The 18895-nt window shown below is 37.5% G+C and overlaps 1 protein-coding gene across 1 annotated transcript in view; it reads left to right on the top strand.

Moving 5' to 3' along the window:
- The first annotated feature begins 10463 nt into the window (after positions 1-10463).
- CATSPERB (cation channel sperm associated auxiliary subunit beta) overlaps positions 10464-18895 on the top strand; it is a 130467-nt gene continuing 122035 nt past the window's right edge. The window contains exons 1-2 of the mRNA XM_081230317.1: positions 10464-10669; positions 10991-11069. Of these exons, the coding sequence (XP_081086443.1) occupies positions 10598-10669; positions 10991-11069 (151 nt within the window). The 5' untranslated portion in view covers positions 10464-10597. The remainder of the gene's footprint in view (positions 10670-10990; positions 11070-18895) is intronic.

The raw sequence follows: 18895 nt of genomic DNA, 5'->3' as shown, positions 1-18895 counted from the left end.
TGGAAAACTCCAAATGAACTTTTTAGCCAACCCAGTATTTTTTTTCTCCCACTCCATGATTTTTTTTCTCTTGACAGTGCCTTTCACATAGCAGAAAATTTTACTTTTAATGAAATTTGGTTTCTCAATTCTTTTTTATTTTTAAAAACATTTTGTAGTGACATTTATTGGTTTTCTTTCTAATTTTATAAGCAATACACATTCATTGCAGACAACTAGAAATACATAAAAGCATAAAGTAAAAATCAACAATCACCCATAACCCAACCCCCAGAGATAACTATCATTAGCATTTTAATACATTATTTCAGTGTCTACATATTTTTTTAATTGAAGTGTAATTGACTCACAATATTATGTTAGTTCCAGGTATATAACACAGTGGTTCAATATTTCTATACATTACAAAATGATCACCATGATATATCCAGTTACCATCTGTCACCCTACAAAGATATTACAATATAATTGACTATCTCCCTGCGCTGTACATTTCATCCCTGTGACTCATTTATTTTGTAACTGGAAGTTTGTACCTCTTAATCTCCCTTACCTATTTTATTCATACCACCACTCCCCTCCCCTCAGGCAACCACCGATTTGTTCTCTGTGTCTAAGACTCTTTTGTTATGTTTGTTCATTTGTTTTGTTTTTTAGATTCCACATTCCATATACACTGACATATAAGTGAAGTCATATGGTACATGTCTTTCTCTGTCTGACTTACTTCACTTAGCAAAATCCCCTCTAGGTCCATTCGTGTTGTTGCACATGGAAAGATTTCATTCTTTTTATAGCTGAGTAATATTCCATTGTACGTATTTATATACACACCACATCTTCTTTATTCATTCATCTGTTGATGGACACTTAGGTTGCTTCTATATCTTAGCTATTGTAAATAGTGCTGCAGTAAACATAGGGGTACAAGTATCTTTTTGAATTAGTTGTTTACATTTTCTTCATATAAATATCCAGAAGTGAAATTGTTTGGTTGTATGATAGTTTTATTTTTAATTTTTTAAGGAACTACCATAATGTTTTCCATAGTGGTTGCACCAGTTTAATACATTCCCACCAACAATGCACGAGGGTCCCCCTTTCTCTACACCCTTGCCAACATTTGTTATTTGGTTTTTTGATAATAGCAATTCTTTCTTTCTTTTTTTTTTTTGGCTGTGCCATGCAGCATGTGAGATCTTAGTTCCCTGACCAGGGATCAAACCCACACCTCCTGCATTGGAAGCGTGGAGTCTTAACCACTGGAATGCCAGGGAAGTCCCTGATAAGCAATTCTGACAGGTGTGAGGTAATATCTCACTGTGGTTTTGATTTTTATTTCCATGATGATTAAGGATGTTGAGCATCTCTTGATATTCCTGTTGGCCATCTGTATGTCTTTTTTGGAAAATGTCTGATCAGGTCTTCTGCCCATTTTTTAATTGGGTTGTTTGTTTTTTTATGTTGAGTTGTGTAAGTTCTTTGTATACTTTTGATATAACCCCTCATCAGGTATATTGTTTGCAAATATCTTCTCCATTCAGTAGGCAGCCTTTTACTTTTGTTGATAGTTTACTTTGTTGTGCAAAAACTTTTTAGTTTGATGTAGTCCAATTTGTTTATTTTTGTTTTTGTTTCCCTTGCATAAGGAGAGAGATCCAAAAACATATTGCTAAGGCCAATATCAAAGAGCATACTGCCTATGTTTTCTTCTAGGAGATTGATGGTTTCAGGTCTTACATTTAAGTCTTTAATCCATTTTGAGTTTTTTTTTTTTTTTTATGGTTTGAGAGTGTAGTCCAGTTTCATTCTTTTGCATGTAGCTGTCCAGTTTTTCCAACACCAATTATGAAGAAGCTGTCTTTTCCCCATTATGTATTCTTACCTCCTTTGTTGTAGATTAAATTGACCATATAAGTGTGGGTTTATTTCTGGGCTCTCTGTTCTGTTCCATTGATCCATCTGTCTGTTTTTGTGCGAGTACCACACCATTTTGATTACTATAGCTTTGTAGTGTGGTTTAAAATCAGGGAGCATGATATCTCCAGCTTTGTTCTTCTTTCTCAATATCGTTTTGACTATTTGAGGTCTTTTGTGTTTCTATACAAATTTTAGAATTATTTGTTCTAATTCTGTGGAAAATGCCATTGGTTCTATCTAGGTTTCTTAATTCAAAAGCATCCTCTTCTGTTACTAAAGGGAAGTTGAATTTTTAAGTAGATGGAAACTTTTGGGGGCGGGGTCAGTGTGTTTCCTGATTTTGTGGTTCTCTTTTGTCTCTGTAAGATCTTTAATTTCCATTGTTTGCTTTCTTTTTCCTCTTCACCATCAAACATCTGAGAAATTCCTCCCCATTCAGAGGCTACCTCTTCTTCTGAATGGTGCCTTCCTAAACTGCAAGGAGATTTTCAAGCGAGTGTTCTAACCTACCAGTTCTCAAACCTTTTCTCCATATTTCTTTTCTCAGGTAGAACTCTATTAGAGAGGATTTCACCTGTATCCTACCACTGCTATACTCCTGTGAACCTCTGTTCTTTTCCACACAATCTCTACCGTACTTTGCTCTGGTGTGGACTCTGGATTTGATCCTGCTGGGTTTAGATGTTTATTTTTCTACTTTTATGTAAATTGAAATTCTTAATAATCTCTTTGCAATGGTTGCTCTAGGGTTGTTTTATTAATTCTCCTCTTTATTTATGTGATTTTTTTTGGTGAATATGTGGAGAAATACAGTTTTGAGTAGCCACAATGTATCTTCCATAAAATTTATATATATATATTTATTTTTAAGACTGGCCTAGCTTCCAAATTATGGTTTCTAAATACCATTTCCCAGTAAAAGGAATCAGAATTCCATACAGAAATGACTGATTCCATGTTTGGGACAGAAATGTATAAAGTGAGCCTGGAATATTTTGTCCTAGAAGAAGGGAAGAAAGCAAGCAATCAAAGACTCAAGTAGAGCCATGTCAAAAGGACTCAGGAGCCAACTTTAAGAAGACCATACCTGCCAAAAATTGGACACTTTGAGCATCAATAAGGATAGTAACTGTAACAGATAGAAACACTGAAATATATTTAAACAGAAAACTATGAGTTCATAATGATACTTAAAAACAAATCTCGGGGCTTCCCTGGTGGCGCAGGGGTTGAGAGTCCGCCTGCCGATGCAGGGGACACGGGTTCATGCCCCGGTCCGGGAAGATCCCACATGCCGCGGAGCAGCTGGGCCCGTGAGCCATGGCCACTGAGCCTGCACGTCCAGAGCCTGTGCTCCGCAACAGGAGAGGCCACAACAGTGAGAGGTCCGTGTACGGAAAAAAAAAAACAAAAACAAAAAACAAATCTTATTGGTTGCTTCTATGAGGATGCTAGAAAATCAATTCTAGGAAACTAATGCTAGGGAATCAAAACTGGTAAGTGAAGGAAAAGAATGAAGCATTTATTTTGTCTTTCCTTAGGAAATATACCTCTGGGTAACCAAATAGTTGGTGAAGGAAATTTTATCTTTATAGAAGTATTCCAGTGAAAGAATAAAGAATGAATGATAAAATATCACCATCTTGCAACCTCCAATGAATTTAACAGATCTAGGGAATAAATGATTGCTGGTGTATCATGGAAAAAGAAAACCAGTCATTATGTACCTCCTGTTAGAGGTACTCAACACCACCTGTGAAGTGTCCCTGCCAAAAAAATTAACCTGAATCTGATCAAGCATTTAAATCTACTTAACAATTTACAGGACAAATGAGATAAACTTACAGTGTAAAAGATACCACAATGATGCAATCAGCAAAATCCAGAGGAAAACAGTAAAACAAACTACTTCTTCAACTAATAAGTTGCAAGGAAAAAGAGAGAGAAAATGGGGGTAAAAAGGAGAGTTATCTGTGGATTTAAAAACTTCAAAAATATACCAACCAATTGCCGAGATGAACCCTATTGGATCTTGATTCTTACAAACTATAAAAAATTTAAGAATGGTATACTGAAGAAATGAAAACAGTCACTGGGTGGATATCCAGGAATCATTATTATTTTAAGGCATGATATGGTATTGTGGTTTTTTATTTTTTATTAATTTATTTATTTTTGGCTGCATTGGGTCTTCGTTGCTGCGCACGGGCTTTCTCTAGTTGCATTGAGCAGGGGCTACTCTTCACTGCGATGCATGGCCTTTTCATTGCGATGGCCTCTCGTTGCAGAGCATGGGATCTAGGCACACGGGCTTCAGTAGTTGTAGCACACGGGCTCAGTAGTTATGGTTCATGGGCTCTAGAGTGCAGCCTCAGTAGTTGTGGCGCACAGGCTTAGTTGCTCCGCGGCATGTGGGATCTTCCCAGACCAGGGCTTGAACCCATGTCCCCTGCACTGGCAGGCAGATTCTTAACCACTGCACCACCAGAGAGGTCCAGTATTGTGGTTTTGTTTTATTTTAATAATGTTATTTTTGGACTTCCCTGGTGGTCCAGTGGTAAAGTATCCACCTTACAATGCTGGGGACATGGGTTTGATCCCTGGTCAGGGAACTAAGATCCCACATGCCATGGGGCAACTAAGCCCGTGTGCCACAACTACTGAGCTTGCACGCCTCAACTGGAGAGCCTCTGTGCCTCTAACTACAGAGCCCACGCACTCTGGAACCTGCGCGCCACAACTACAGAACCCACATGTCCTGGAGCCTGCGTGCCACAAGTAGAGAAGAGAAAATCAGCACGCCACAACTAGAGAGAAGCCTGCATGCTGCAATGAAAGATCCCACACGCGTCACTGAAGATCCCGTGTGCCGCAGCTAAGACCTGACACAGCCATAAATGAATGAATAAATAAATAAATAATAAATTTAAAATGTCATTTTCTCTTAGATGTATATACTGAAATATGTATAAATGTCTAGGATATCTTCAAGATTATCCTGAAGGATGATGAATGGGTGTGTGTACTGATGAAACAAGACTGAAGCTCGATGATGGATGCAAAGAGGCTGATTGTACAGTCTTTCTTTTTCTTTTGTTTAGAATCTTTTTCTAATGTTGGAATATTCCATAATAATTTTTTAAAAACTGGTAGTAATGTTAATCTGGGGTGATCAAAATGTCCTTGTTATTTTATTCTTTGAACCTTTTGAGTCTTTAAATTTTTTCTTTAACATCTTTATTGGAGTATAATTGCTTTACAATGTTGTGTTAGTTTCTGCTGTATAACAAAGTGAATCAGCTATATGTATACATATATCCCCATATCCCCTCCCTCTTGCATCTCCCTCCCACCCTCCCTATCCCACCCATCTTGGTGGTCACAAAAAGCAAAACAAAAGTATGTCTCTGGATGGGGGTAGACTTTGAAACTATAAGGCAACAGAAACAAAGGAAAATACTGATAAATTTGATTGCATCAGATTTGAATTACTATGCATCAAAGCCCATTGTAAACAAAATTAAGTGACTAACTGGGTTTAATATTCATTGTAAATATTGCAAGAAATTATTTTACCATTTCACAAGCAAAACACTAAAATTCCAACAGAAAATGGTCAAGAATATGTCCAGATAATTTATAGAAGACAAAATGGCTAACAAGCATATCTTAAATATTAAATTGCACCAATATTTAAAAAAGTAAAACAATGAGATACTTTTTTGCCTATCAAACTATTACAGATTATATCTAATTCTCAACACTGCATTTTTTTTAACCGTATGTCCCACAGGCATTTTTTTTTCTTTTAATTAATTAATTTATTTTTGGCTGTGTTGGGTCTTCGTTGCTGTGCAAAGGCTTTCTGTAGTTGCAGTGAGTGGGGGGCTACTCTTCATTGGGGTGTGAGGGCTTCTCATTGTGGTGGCTTCTCTTGTTGTGGAGCACAGGCTCTAGGGCACGTGGGCTTCAGTAGTTGCAGCTCACGGGCTCAGTAGTTGTGGCTTGCAGGCTCTAGAGTGCAGGCTCGGTAGTTGTGGCGCATGGGCTTAGTTGCTTTGAGGCATGTGGGATCTTCCCAGACCAGGGCTTGAACCCACGTCCCCTGCATTGGCAGGTGGATTCTTAACTGCTTCTCCACCAGGGAAGCCCCAAACACTGCATTTTCTGGAAAGCAATTTTCCAACATATATCAAGAATCTTGAATATATTTATATCCTAAAGGAATATTTTTAAATGCAGGGAAAGATTTTTGTTCAGGATTATTCAGTTATACTATTCATAACAGGAAAACACTGGAAACAACTGAATGACTTATGTTTAAATAAATTGTAGTTATTTTAGATATATAATTGTAAATATTTTTTAAAGTTGAATTACATGAAAAAATGGTCAGAATAACAATGACTGAAAGCTATATACTGAAGCTATATACAGAAGGATCCTACATGAAACACATAAATATGTAGGGAACAGATTGTAGAAATAGATTAAAGTGTTAATAGTGGTTATATCTGATTGTTGGTTTATGGGTAATTAATTTCTCTATACCTGTTTGTATTTTTTAGGTTTTGCACAATGAGAACTTTTATAGTCAGAGAAAAATTACAGAAAAAGTCCAAGTCATCCTTCCAATGAGCCCCTTTCCTTGTCCCCAAATTTCCTAACTAGATGCCCCGTGCCTGTCTTGTTTTCCAGGGAGAAGAACATTTTCATTCCACTGTTACAGATAAAAGCTCTGCTATGGGAGCTTTCCTTCAAATCAAAGTGTAATTCAACAATAACTGACTGAAAGCAGATCCTTACCCTTAATAGGGGAGGAACTGAGTCTTTATTGGGAGAGATATTTTGTTGAGTTTTGCACATTGTTGCAGGTTGAGGAGTAACTTTTTTCTTTCAGTTAAAGTCACCAGAAAAGGTGAGAGAAAGTTTTCCTTACATGGGCTCTTTAGGAATAGATAAAGCAGATTCTACATGGCCATGTGAAGGGACTTCTGAAGGAAAACATGAATGTAAAGCAGGTTTTATTATCATCATTTAAAAAATTATTAGCCTCTGTGACCTTCATGACTAGTTAGGGTGCTAAGTAAGAAAGGTTCAGTCTCAGCCCACTGGTCAACGGCAGCCTGAGTGGGTATAATCAACCCCACCAAGGACATTTACACAAGAATGAACCTGAAGAACAGATTGGCATATCGTTTGGTCTTAACTGATTCCCATGCCCAAGTAGCTCATTCCTATCTTTTTGCTTTGTGTATTTACTTTTCTTGCTTACCCTATCAATAAGGTCTTTATTCTTTTAAGTCCCACTCTTCCTTCAGGACACTGATGTGAACACAGAAAATGATCTTTGGTGCTCTTTGAAGAGGCAGTTAATTGGAAATTCCAACTGCCTGTCCTTTAGATTTTTCTAAGCATGCTTCCGTACTTGGTAGCAGCTGATTGGCTGTTACCAAAGTTAAGTGGACTACTAAACCAGTAAACTGTGAAAACTCAGCTCCCAGTTTTGGGTCTTCTTTCTCAGCCTGTATGGAAGAAAGCTTGGGAAAATATAAAAAAGAAAAGTGCAACTAGTTGGACATCCCACTAAGAAGGATTTACAGTAAGAAATAAGGGCCCTACTATAGTATGAATTTTCAGTGTAATCACTCTTCCATGATAATAGAGTAACTACAAATGAACCGGTAGGTTCCTCCTTTGGGACAATTCCCAATATTTATTTGATGCCAGAGAATAGAAAATACCCAGATATATGACCTATATCTGACCGTTACATGAAACTCATAAGCATGAAATGGGAATAATTAGTGGGGATAATTTGACTGTTAAGGATGCGTAGGAGAGTGTGATGAAGATAAAGAAGTTGCTTCAATGTATAAAGATATGGATTCAGAGCTAATATTTATCAAGTGCTTAGTTTGTGTAAAGTAGCTAGCTGTTAGATGTTTTAGTATATTATTCGTCTAATTCTCATAATAGCCCTGTGAAGTGTTATCCCTATTTTACTGAATAGAAAGTAAACTTGAAGAAGTTAAGTAACTTTCCAAAGATCAAACATCTCAGTGGGCAGAGCTGATCTTAGGCCAAAGTCTGTGCCTTTTCTCTAACCATGAGATAATTGTTGAAAGAAGGTAGTACCAAATTGAGAAAGTCATAATATTGAAGAAGGAGTATAATGAGACTAATGTATGTATGAAGCAGAATTATGGTGAACAAATTTAGCAGTTTTGGTGATAGGTCAAGTCTACTCAAGAATGTAGTGTGGAATAAGTTTTTAAATTTTCATTTTGTGGCATCTTTTTATGCTGACTAGATCAATTCAATCAGGAGACCGTGGTTCTAAGCCCAACTCTGTAACTAGCTAGTAATGGACTTTGGACATGTTACTTAATGTCTCATATGTCAACTCTAAAGTAAAGTACATTTCATCTCTAAATTAAAAAAAAACTTATATATATAATTATATATATAGGCTATAAATATGAATTTATATATATGGGCTGAATTATTAGAGTAAGGGAATGTGCAGCTAGCACAAAGGCATGGAGAGTTCAAAGATCACTCCTTGGCTGTCTTGCCCGTAAATATGCTCTCTGGGGTTTCCTTTCCTTAATGAAAGCATTTAAAAGCCTTTCAAATTGAGTTTTTAGTTCTTGACTCAAAGACAGATACAGTCAAATCCACTTAAATGAAATTAGAGATCTTCTTATATTTACTTGAGAGAACTGAATTGGAACAACTTTGAAGATAGCTTATTAAGAGGTCATCCAAACTGGGGTCCTGGAATATAATACATTTCACACATATTTCAGGGATGAGGAAAGCTTATGGGTTCTAATAATGCTGTTATGTCATTTAATTTAAATGTTTAGCAAAATAATACAAGATTTTCCTGGTAAGGGCACTATTTTCAAAGTTTGTCTCTGGTAACTTCTCCATTTAATGTTAAATTCATTCTTATACCAAAAATAATATTGAGCATAGCACTGTGCAGATGTAATTTTGATGGACCATTTATTTCCTCTTACCTTGTGAAAACAAGTTGTTTTCTTAGATGACTAAAAAATGCACTTAAAAAACAATTCTCCCCTAACCATGTGATAAGGGTGAGGAATTCAAAATCCAACAAATGTTGAGCTTTCTACTGTCAGTTAAATGTATTGAATCAAGCAAATCAATTTTGAGAGAAGAAAAACATCAGTTAAATTTAATTTACTCAGCAGTTGTCAGGAACCCAAAAGGATCTGGATTTTACTCTTCCTGTAGCTGGCGAGTCAGTCTTACTGTTTCTTGGGTGCTGGCAAAAGATACAGACTCCTGGGTCAGAGATGTAGGACTTTATCACCCACAGCAAAAGCATTAGTCACTGTCAACATCATGCTCACTCCAGTTCCCCATGTCCCCTTCCTCCCTCCCTCCTCCCACCCTAGTCCCATGGAGTCTCATGCTGTATTAGTTTACTAGGGCTAACAAGGTACTACACACTGAGTGTCTCACAGCTCTGGAGTTTAGAAATCTGAGATTATCCCGAACCTGGATTTGGGTCGGTTTCCCTGATGTGCAGCAAAGCGTCTGACACCGGGTTGTGGTGAAGGAAAGTAAGTTTATTGCAGGGTGCCAAGAAAGGAGAATATGCAGCTAGTACTCAAAAGACCTGAACTCCCTGATGGCTTTCAGGGAAGGGTTTTTAAAGGCACCATTAGGGATGTGGGTTGCAGGGTGCCTGATCAGTTCGTGGACATTCTTCTGATTGATTAGCAGTGAGGTAACAGGGTGATGTTTCCAGAGTCAATATCATCAACTTTCTGTTCCCAGTTGGTCTGGGGTCTACGCACTTGTGGTCAGCTGTTTCCATCTGGTGGGAGTCTAGTTTCTGTAAAAACAACTTAGGAATGTGCTTCAGACATTATTATCTATGTCCTTCATGGACGAACTAAAGGTCCTGTGACTCTGCTATATGGCTGATCTTTTGTTTAAATTGTTACCAGTTTACTTTCCTGGCCCAACAGTTATTCTTTATTATTATATGTTCACATTTTCCTAATCATTAACTCTTTAGCCAGCCCTTTGAGACTCGGGAGAAACCTGAAGACGTCAGGAGAAACCTCTTTTACTTCAAGAGATGCGGGGCACAGAGAGTCCTGAACGAAGTGAGAGGGTACCAAAGGGTCCTGCTCAGTTTCAACATCAAGATGTTAGCAGAGCTAGTTCCCTCTGAGAGCCATGAGGGAAGGATCTGTTCCAGGCCTTTCTCCTTGGCTTATAAACGGCTGCCTTCTCCCTGTGTCTTCATATCATCTTCTACCTGTACAAGAGTGTGTCCAAATTTTGCCTTCTTATAAAGACACCAATTATACTGGATTAGGGCCTACCCTAATGATTTAATTTTAACTTAATTACTTCTGTAAAGACCCTATCTCCAAATATGACCACATTCTGATATACTGGGGGTTAGGACTTCAGCATATGAATTTGGGAGGGGGGAACAATTCAGCCCATGACGGATGCTTGCTAACACACATAGTGGTGTGCATTACAGGAGAAGAACACGGAGTTGGGAGATTCACCATGGAAACAAGCCTGTGCTTGTCCAGAGTATGTTACCTTATGCCTCAAGGTTGCTTGCTGCAAACACAACTCTGAGAAAAGGGCCTTGCATTCCTGGCACACAACAAGGATGTGCAGGGATGCTCAGGACTCACATGGATTGTCTTTCCCAAGAGCAATGCTGTCACAGTCTAAGATCAAGGTACAACTGTACCATCCTGAGTCTTTATCAAGTCAGGTTGTGTTTTACACAGATGTAGAATTGATCATGCCTTTCTAACAGTTGCAGAAAACCCTGAGCCACAGCTCTTTAGTTTGCAATAATTATATTTATAAATATCTTTGATACCAGTTAAGAAGTAAGTGTAGAGCTTAGTCAATTGTCTGCTTTTGTCACATAATGAGAAATATTTTTAATTCAAAGAAGAGATGATTTCTTTACTATGCCATTGTTTATAGCAAAAGGAACTAAAAAATATCTTCAGAGTAATTGAATGGAAATAATTCTTTTTTCTTCCAACAGATGGAATTGTCACTTTTATATGTTATGATTTTACTTTTGAACATTTTTTATTTTTCATCAGGAATAACATATAATAAAGGTAAGTTTCAGACTCTTTTTACTCTCTAAAATAGAGAATATCTTCTCAAGACTTCCCCTTTATATCCCTTCCTCACTAACAGTTAAAATATTTTTCTTTTAGTACTTCTTCTTTACCTTATATTCCAGTTTTTCCCAGGTATCATCTATTGTACTCTGGTCCAGAGGTTTCTAATAATATCATTGTGTACATCGGGACTTTTCTTTTGTTATAGTATTTCATTACTTATAAGTCATAGAATATTTAAATTTTAAGGAACATTTTATATTTGCAAAACTTGAATTATTTGGATAGATCTTTTTGATTTTTCCTCCATGAATGGTTGCATGTAGGATGAATTGTAAACTGAATTATAGGCTAATAGACTGAGAATTTTCTGAAATTAATACATGGATTAAATTGCCCAATAGGACTTTCATGGTGTAAAACTTTGCAAAAGGAATAAGACAAATCCACCTCCATTTGTGCAGATTGTATAGGCTCTGTAGTATCCTGAACTGGATCTACCAGAACATAGTCGATGGTCAAAAAATTGTTGACTGAGTGGATGGAGAGACTCAGGCTCTCTTCTACACATGGGTGTGTTGCAGAATTGGGTGAGTTCTAGGATGAACCAGTTCTAGTTCCTATATTCCACTAGAGAATATATTACACAAGTATGGACATAACCTAAGATTGGATAGTCACCGGCAAACTTATGAGATTTCAGAGAAGGGAGAATGTACTTCCAACTGGGGCAGGGGATGGAGTGAGTCAGAGAAAACACAGTATGAAAGATATCAATCCGTATTTGTCCCCCAAATGTCTGTACATGCATGGGGAAGAGCATCCTACAAAGACAACATCAGGTAAGTGATGAATAAAGTCGTAGAGGTAGGCAACCACAGAACGTGATGGGAGCAGTAAATAGTTCATTCTGACTTGAATGAAAGAATAGAAGAAGTAAAATATTTTGGAAAGATAGGAAACTGTCTTATATTATAGAGGTACTTGAATGCCAAGCTAAGGAATTTGGGCTTTAGTCAATATTCATTGGAAAGTCATTTAAGATGACTGGGTAGAGGAATAACATCTCAAAGCTACAGTTTAGGAAGATTAATATGGCAGCAATATGTAAAGTAGATTGGTGGAGGGTAAGTTGGGAGGCAGAGAGAACAGACAGAAGACCATGACGGTAGTTTACACCAGACCTTCAGTCATGAAGTCAGTTTTTTGGTCATGCATTGCATCAGTTGAAAAAAAGAAAATGTGTAAGCTTGGTTCTCCAATATTCTCTATTTATTCTTAAATTATGTACTTGTACTACTGTACTAATATATTGTGTACCTTGTAAACCTACACAAAACCCAGAAATTAAAAAGGGATAAAAAAGGATGAAATAATCTTTTAAAATTATTATAAGGTATACTGATCAACATCATAAAATTCTTTGAAATTTTAAGATTTTTGGTGAGAAAATGTGATGTAAATATACTTTTTAAAATCTTGGAGTCAAAGTTTATAGAGATTTGAAGATCTGGCTCTAATTCAATTTATTTTGGTATTTGACTTTAATTAGCTATTATATTAAAAATATATCTCGCAAATTTTTGTATATCTAAATGGGATAAATGCATGTTGGCTTACTGAATAAAATATGATACTCATTTTTCAATCCCATCTATCAACTTTGTAAAGGTTTTTATTGAAAAAATTTTAGTAAGCTTCCAGCTTTCTGTATGTCAATCAACTTTTTTCCATTTTAAGCAAATAGTTCCAAACTTCATTGAAATTCATTTGAAATATTTAAATCAAGTAAAAAAATTTCCATTTTCGGGGCTTCCCTGGTGGCACAGTGGTTGAGAGTCCGCCTGCCGATGCAGGGGACACGGGTTCATGCCCCAGTCCGGGAGGATCCCACATGCCACGGAGCGGCTGGGCCCATGAGCCATGGCCGCTGAGCCTGCGTGTCCGGAGCCTATGCTCCACAACAGGAGAGGCCACAACAGTGAGAGGCCCGCATACTGCGAAAAAAAAAAATTTTCCATTTTCAAGTTTCTAAAGTATTGCAGATATGACAGTTATTATAGATGATATATTTATGAGATATCCAGTAACAAAATCACATACTAATGTAAACATTTCCAGCTGCCTATATTCAAAATGCTTTCTCCACAGCATGCATTTTTTAAGGTATTTAATTTAATGTTCATTGTTCAAATGAACCTTCAGTTTGGAAGGCCAGACTGAGTCCTGATTTACTTTTTGAAACTGTCTCTCAGCATATTCCTGACAGCCATTTGTCATTTCAGAAAGATGAATGGAAATCAAAAGAGCTGGAGTAGAAATTCTCATATCAGAAAAAATAGACTTTAAAATAAAGACTATTACAAGAGACAAAGAAGGACACTACATAATGATCAAGAGATCAATCCAAGAAGAAGATATAACAATTGTAAATATTTATGGACCCAGCATAGGAGCACCTCAATACATAAGGCAAATGCTAACAGGCATAAAAGGGGAAATTGACAGTAACACAATAATAGTAGGGGCCTATAACACCCCACTTTCACCAATGGACAGATCAACCAAAATGAAAATGAATAAGGAAACACAAACTTTAAATGATACATTAAACAAGGTGGACTAAAAACAAACAAACAAAACAAACAAACAAAAAAACCCAAGATGGACTTAATTGATATTTATAGGACAATCCATCCAAAAACAACAGAATACACTTACTTCTGAAGTGCTCATGGAACATTCTCCAGGATAGATCATATATTGGGTGACAAATCAAGCCTTGGTAAATTTAAGAAAAATGAAATCATATCAAGTATCTTTCCCGACCACAATGCTATGAGACTAGATATCAATTACAGGAAAACATCTGTAAAAAATACAGACACATGGAGGCTAAACAATATGCTACCAAATAATCAAGAGATCACTGAAGAAATCAAAGAAGAAATCAAAAGATACCTAGAAACAAATGACAATGAAAACACGACGGCCCAAAACCTATGGGATGAAGCAAAAAAGCACTTCTAAGAGGGAAGTTTAGAGCAATACAATCCTACCTCAAGAAACAAGAAACATCTAAAGTAAACAAACTAACCTTATACCTAAAGCAATTAGAGAAAGAATAACAAAAAACCCCCAAAGTTAGTAGAAGGAAAGAAGTCATAAAGATCAGATCAGAAATAAATGAAAAAGAAATGAAGGAAATGATAGCAAAGATCAGTAAACTAAAAGCTGGTTCTTTGAGAAGATAAACAAAATTGATAATCCATTAGCCAGACTCATCAAGAAAAAAAGGGAGAAGACTCAAATCAACAGAATTAGAAATGACAAAGGAGAAGTAACAACTGACACTGCAGAAATACAAAGGATCATTAGAGATTACTACAAGCAACTGTTTGCTAATAAAATGGACAACCTGGAAGAAATGGACAAATTCTCAGAAAAGCACAACCTTCTGAGAATGAACCAGGAAGAAACAGAAAATATGAACAGACCAATCACAAGCACTGAAATTGAAACTGTGATTAAAAATCTTCCAACAAACAAAAGCCCAGGACCAGATGGATTCACAGGTGAATTCTATCAAACATTTAGAGAAGAGCTAACACCTATACTTCTCAAACTCTTCCAAAATATAGCAGAGGGAGGAACACTCCCAAATTCATTCTACGAGGCCACCATCACCCTGATACCAAAACCAGACAGAGATGTTACAAAAAAAGAAAACGATAGGCCAATATCACGGATGAACATAGATGCAAAACTCTTCAACAAAATACTAGCAAACAGAATCCAACAGCACATTAAAAGAATCATACACCATGATCAAGTGGGGTTTATCCCAGGAATGCAAGGATTCTTCAATATATGCAAATTAATCAATGTGATGCACCATATTAACAAACTGAAGGATCAAAACCGTATGATCATCTCAATAGATGCAGAAAAAGCTTTTGACAAAAGTCAACTCCCATTTATGATAAAAAAAATCTCCAGAAAGTAGGAATAGAGGGAACTTACCTCAATATAATAAAGGCCATAAATGACAAACACACAGCCAACATCGTTCTCAATGGTGAAAAACTGAAACTATTTCCTCTAAGATCAGGCACAGGACAAGGTTGCCAACTCTCACCACTATTATTCAACATAGTTTTGGAAGATTTAGCCACAGCAATCAGAGAAGAAAAAGAAATAGAAGGAATCCAAATCAGAAAAGAAGAAGTAAAAATGTCACTGTTTGCAGATGACATGATACTACACATAGAGAATCCCAAAGATGCCACCAGAAAACTATTAGAGCTAATCAATGAATTTGGTAAAGTAGCAGGATGCAAAATTAATGCACAGAAATCTCTTGCATTCCTATACACTACTAATGAAAAATCTGAAAGAGAAATTAAGGAAACACTCCCATTTACCATTGCAACAAAAAGAATAAAATATCTAGGAATAAACCTACCTAAGGAGACAAAAGACCTGTATGCAGAAAATTATAAGACACTGATGAAAGAAATTAAAGATGATACAAACAGATGGAGAGATATACCATGTTCTTGGATTGGAAGAATCAACATTGTGGAAATGACTGTACTACCCAAAGTAATCTACAGATTCAATGCAATCCCTGTCAAACTACCAATGGCATTTTTCACAAAACTAGAACAAAAAATTTCACAATTTGTATGGAAACACAAAAGACCCCAAATAGCCAAATCAATCCTGAGAAAGAAAGATGGAGCTGGAGGATTCATGCTCCCTGACTTCAGACTATACTACAAAGCTACAGTAATCAAGACAGTATGGTACTGGCACAAAAACAGATACATAGATCAATGGAACAGGATAGAAAGCCCAGAGATACACCCATGCACTTATGGTCACCTTATTTTTGATAAAGGAGGCAAGTATATACAATAGAGAAAAGACAGCCTCTTCAATAAGTGGTGCTGGGAAAACTGGACAGCTACATGTAAAAGAATGAAGTTAGAATACTCCCTAACACCACACACAAAAATAAACTCAAAACTGATTAAAGACCTAAATGTAAGCCCAGACAGTATAAAACTCTTAGAAGAAAACATAGGCAGAACACTCTATGACATAAATCACAGCAAGATCCTTTTTGACCCATCTCCTAGAGAAATGGAAATAAAAACAAAAATAAACAAATGGGACCTAATGAAACTTAAAAGTTTTGGCACAGCAAAGGAAACCGTAAACAAGACCAAAGGACAACCCTCAGAATGGGAGAAAATATTTGCAAATGAAGCAACTGACAAAGGATTAATCTCCAAAATATACAAGCAGCTCATGCAGCTCAATATCCAGAAAACAAACAACCCAATCCAAAAATGGGCAGAAGACCTAAATCGACACTTTTCCAAAGAAGATATGCAGATTGCCAACAAACACATGAAAGGATGTTCAACATCACTAATCATTAGAGAAATACAAATCAAAACTACAATGAGGTATCCCCTCACACCAGTCAGAAGGGCCATCATCAAAAACTCTACAAACAATAAATGCTGGAGTGGGTATGGAGAAAAGGGAACCCTCTTGCACTGTTGGTTGGAACGTAAATTGATACAGCCACTATGGAGAACAGTATGGAGGTTCCTTAAAAAACTAAAAAGAGAAATACCACATGATGTAGCAATCCCACTACTGGGCATATACCCTGAGAAAACCTTAATTCAAGAAGAGTCATGTACCACAATGTTCACTGCAGCTCTATTTACAGTAGCCAGGACATGGAAGCAGCCTAAGTGTCCATTGACAGATGAATGGATAAAGAAGATGTGGCACATATATACAATGGAATATTACTGTCAATGGAATATAGTCTGTCATACAGTGGAGTGAAGGAAGTCAGAAAGAGAAACACAGATACCGTATGCTAACACATATATATGGAATCTAAAAAAAAAAAAAAGTTCTGAAGAACCTAGGGGCAGGACAGGAATAAAGATACAGACGTAGAGGATGTACTTGAGGACATGGGGAGGGGGAAGGGCAAGCTGAGATGAAGTGAGAGAGTGGCATTGACATATATACACTACCAAATGTAAAATAGATAGCTAGTGGGAAGCAGCCGCATAGCACAGGGAGATCAGCTTGGTGCTTTGTGACCAACTAGAGGGCTGGGATAGGGAGGGTGCAAGGGAGATGCAAGAGGGAGGGGATACAGGCATATATGTATAGGTATAGCTGATTCACTTTGTTATACAGCAGCAACTAATGCAACAATGTAAGGCAATTATACTCCAATAAAGATGTTAAAAAAGAAAAGGCAGAAAATTTAAAGCACTTAAAAAAAAGTAATATAGGGCTTCCCTGGTGGCGCAGTGGTTGAGAGTCCACCTGCCGATGCAGGGGACATGGGTTTGTGTCCTGGTCTGGAAGATCCCTCATGCCGCAGAGCAACTAGGCCCGTGAGCCATGGCCACTGAGCCTGTGCGTCCGGAGCCTGTGCTCCGCAACAGGAGAGGCCACAACAGTGAGAGGCCCTCGTACCACAAAAAAAAAAAAAAAAAAAAAAGTAATATAAAAACATCCCTAACTCATCTTTAGACAGTTTTTTAAAAAGTACTTTGCCATTGTTTACCACAAAAACCCATGTTTGTTACAAAAGACGTTTGTAGTCACCCTTCATCTAGCCTTACCTCTGATGTCCTTCAGTACGTTTGCAGCATCTGGCTTCAACTTCATTGTGCCAAAGAAAACCAGTGCTGGACAATATTTAAAGCTGTAAAACTACAATTTATTCAGGGACTACTGCAATTGAGGAAAAAAGATCTCAGTATAGAACTAGTCTCAATTCCAAATACAACATAGGCAAGTGGGAACTTATAGCCGAGGAGCAGGTTCATTGTGGGGGAAATTGTGTCTTTGGATGGAAAATTACTAAGAGGAGACATCAAGAGTAGGGAGGATTCTTGCTCAGCTAACCAAACAGTATTCTTGCTGAGGGCAGGCCAGCATGACCATGTGGGTGGATGGTAGGGGATGAGGAATTTGAGTAGATATTGGGAGTGGTTAGATATCAAGGATGGGGGGGTTTCCCTTGGTGGTGCAGTGGTTAAGAATCTGCCTGCCAATGCAGGGGACACGGGTTCAAGCCCTGGTCTGGGAAGATCCCACATGCTGCGGAGCAGCTAAGCCTGTGCTCCACAACTACTGAGCCTGTGCTCTAGAGCCTGTGAGCCACAACTACTGAAGCCTGCAACAAGAGAAGCCACCACAATGAGAAGCTTGCACACGGCAACGAGGAGTAGCCCCTGCTCACCGCAACTAGAGAAAGCCCGTGTGCAGCAACAAAAGACCCAATGCAGCCACAATAAATAAATAAATATATAAATAAATAAATTTTAAACAAAGGATGGGGGCGTTTCTCTCTAAGGTGACTTAGCAGGATTCTTGTGAAAATAGCTATGCAGGTCTAGCAAGGGATAGGGCCTATCCTCTTCATCAAATCAGGTCCTGCCTTTTTCCAAGAAGGAGTCTGAATTTATACCCCAGATTAGAGGAATACATATGACATTGATGAGTGGTCCCATCACAGCCTCTTTCCTCAAACTCAAGATAAGGAGAAGGGATAGAGGATTCTGGGAAGATGGCAGAGTGAGAAGCACAAGAACTCTGCCTCCCCAACTGGACAACAACTGCACTGGCCGAATCTGTCTGATATAACTTTTTTGGAACTCTGGAGTCTGCTGAAGGCTTACAACTTCTAGGGGAAGGCTTGGACAGTAAGCTGCAGTTAATTTCAGTCATTGTCAACTCTTATCACAGTAGAAACTACCCATCCCCCA

This window comes from Mesoplodon bidens (assembly GCF_964165515.1).
Source record: "Mesoplodon bidens genome assembly, chromosome: 3".
Classification (NCBI taxonomy): Eukaryota; Metazoa; Chordata; class Mammalia; order Artiodactyla; family Ziphiidae; genus Mesoplodon; species Mesoplodon bidens.
Note: the sequence above shows the minus strand (reverse complement) of the source record. Positions and strands in the feature narration are given on the sequence as shown.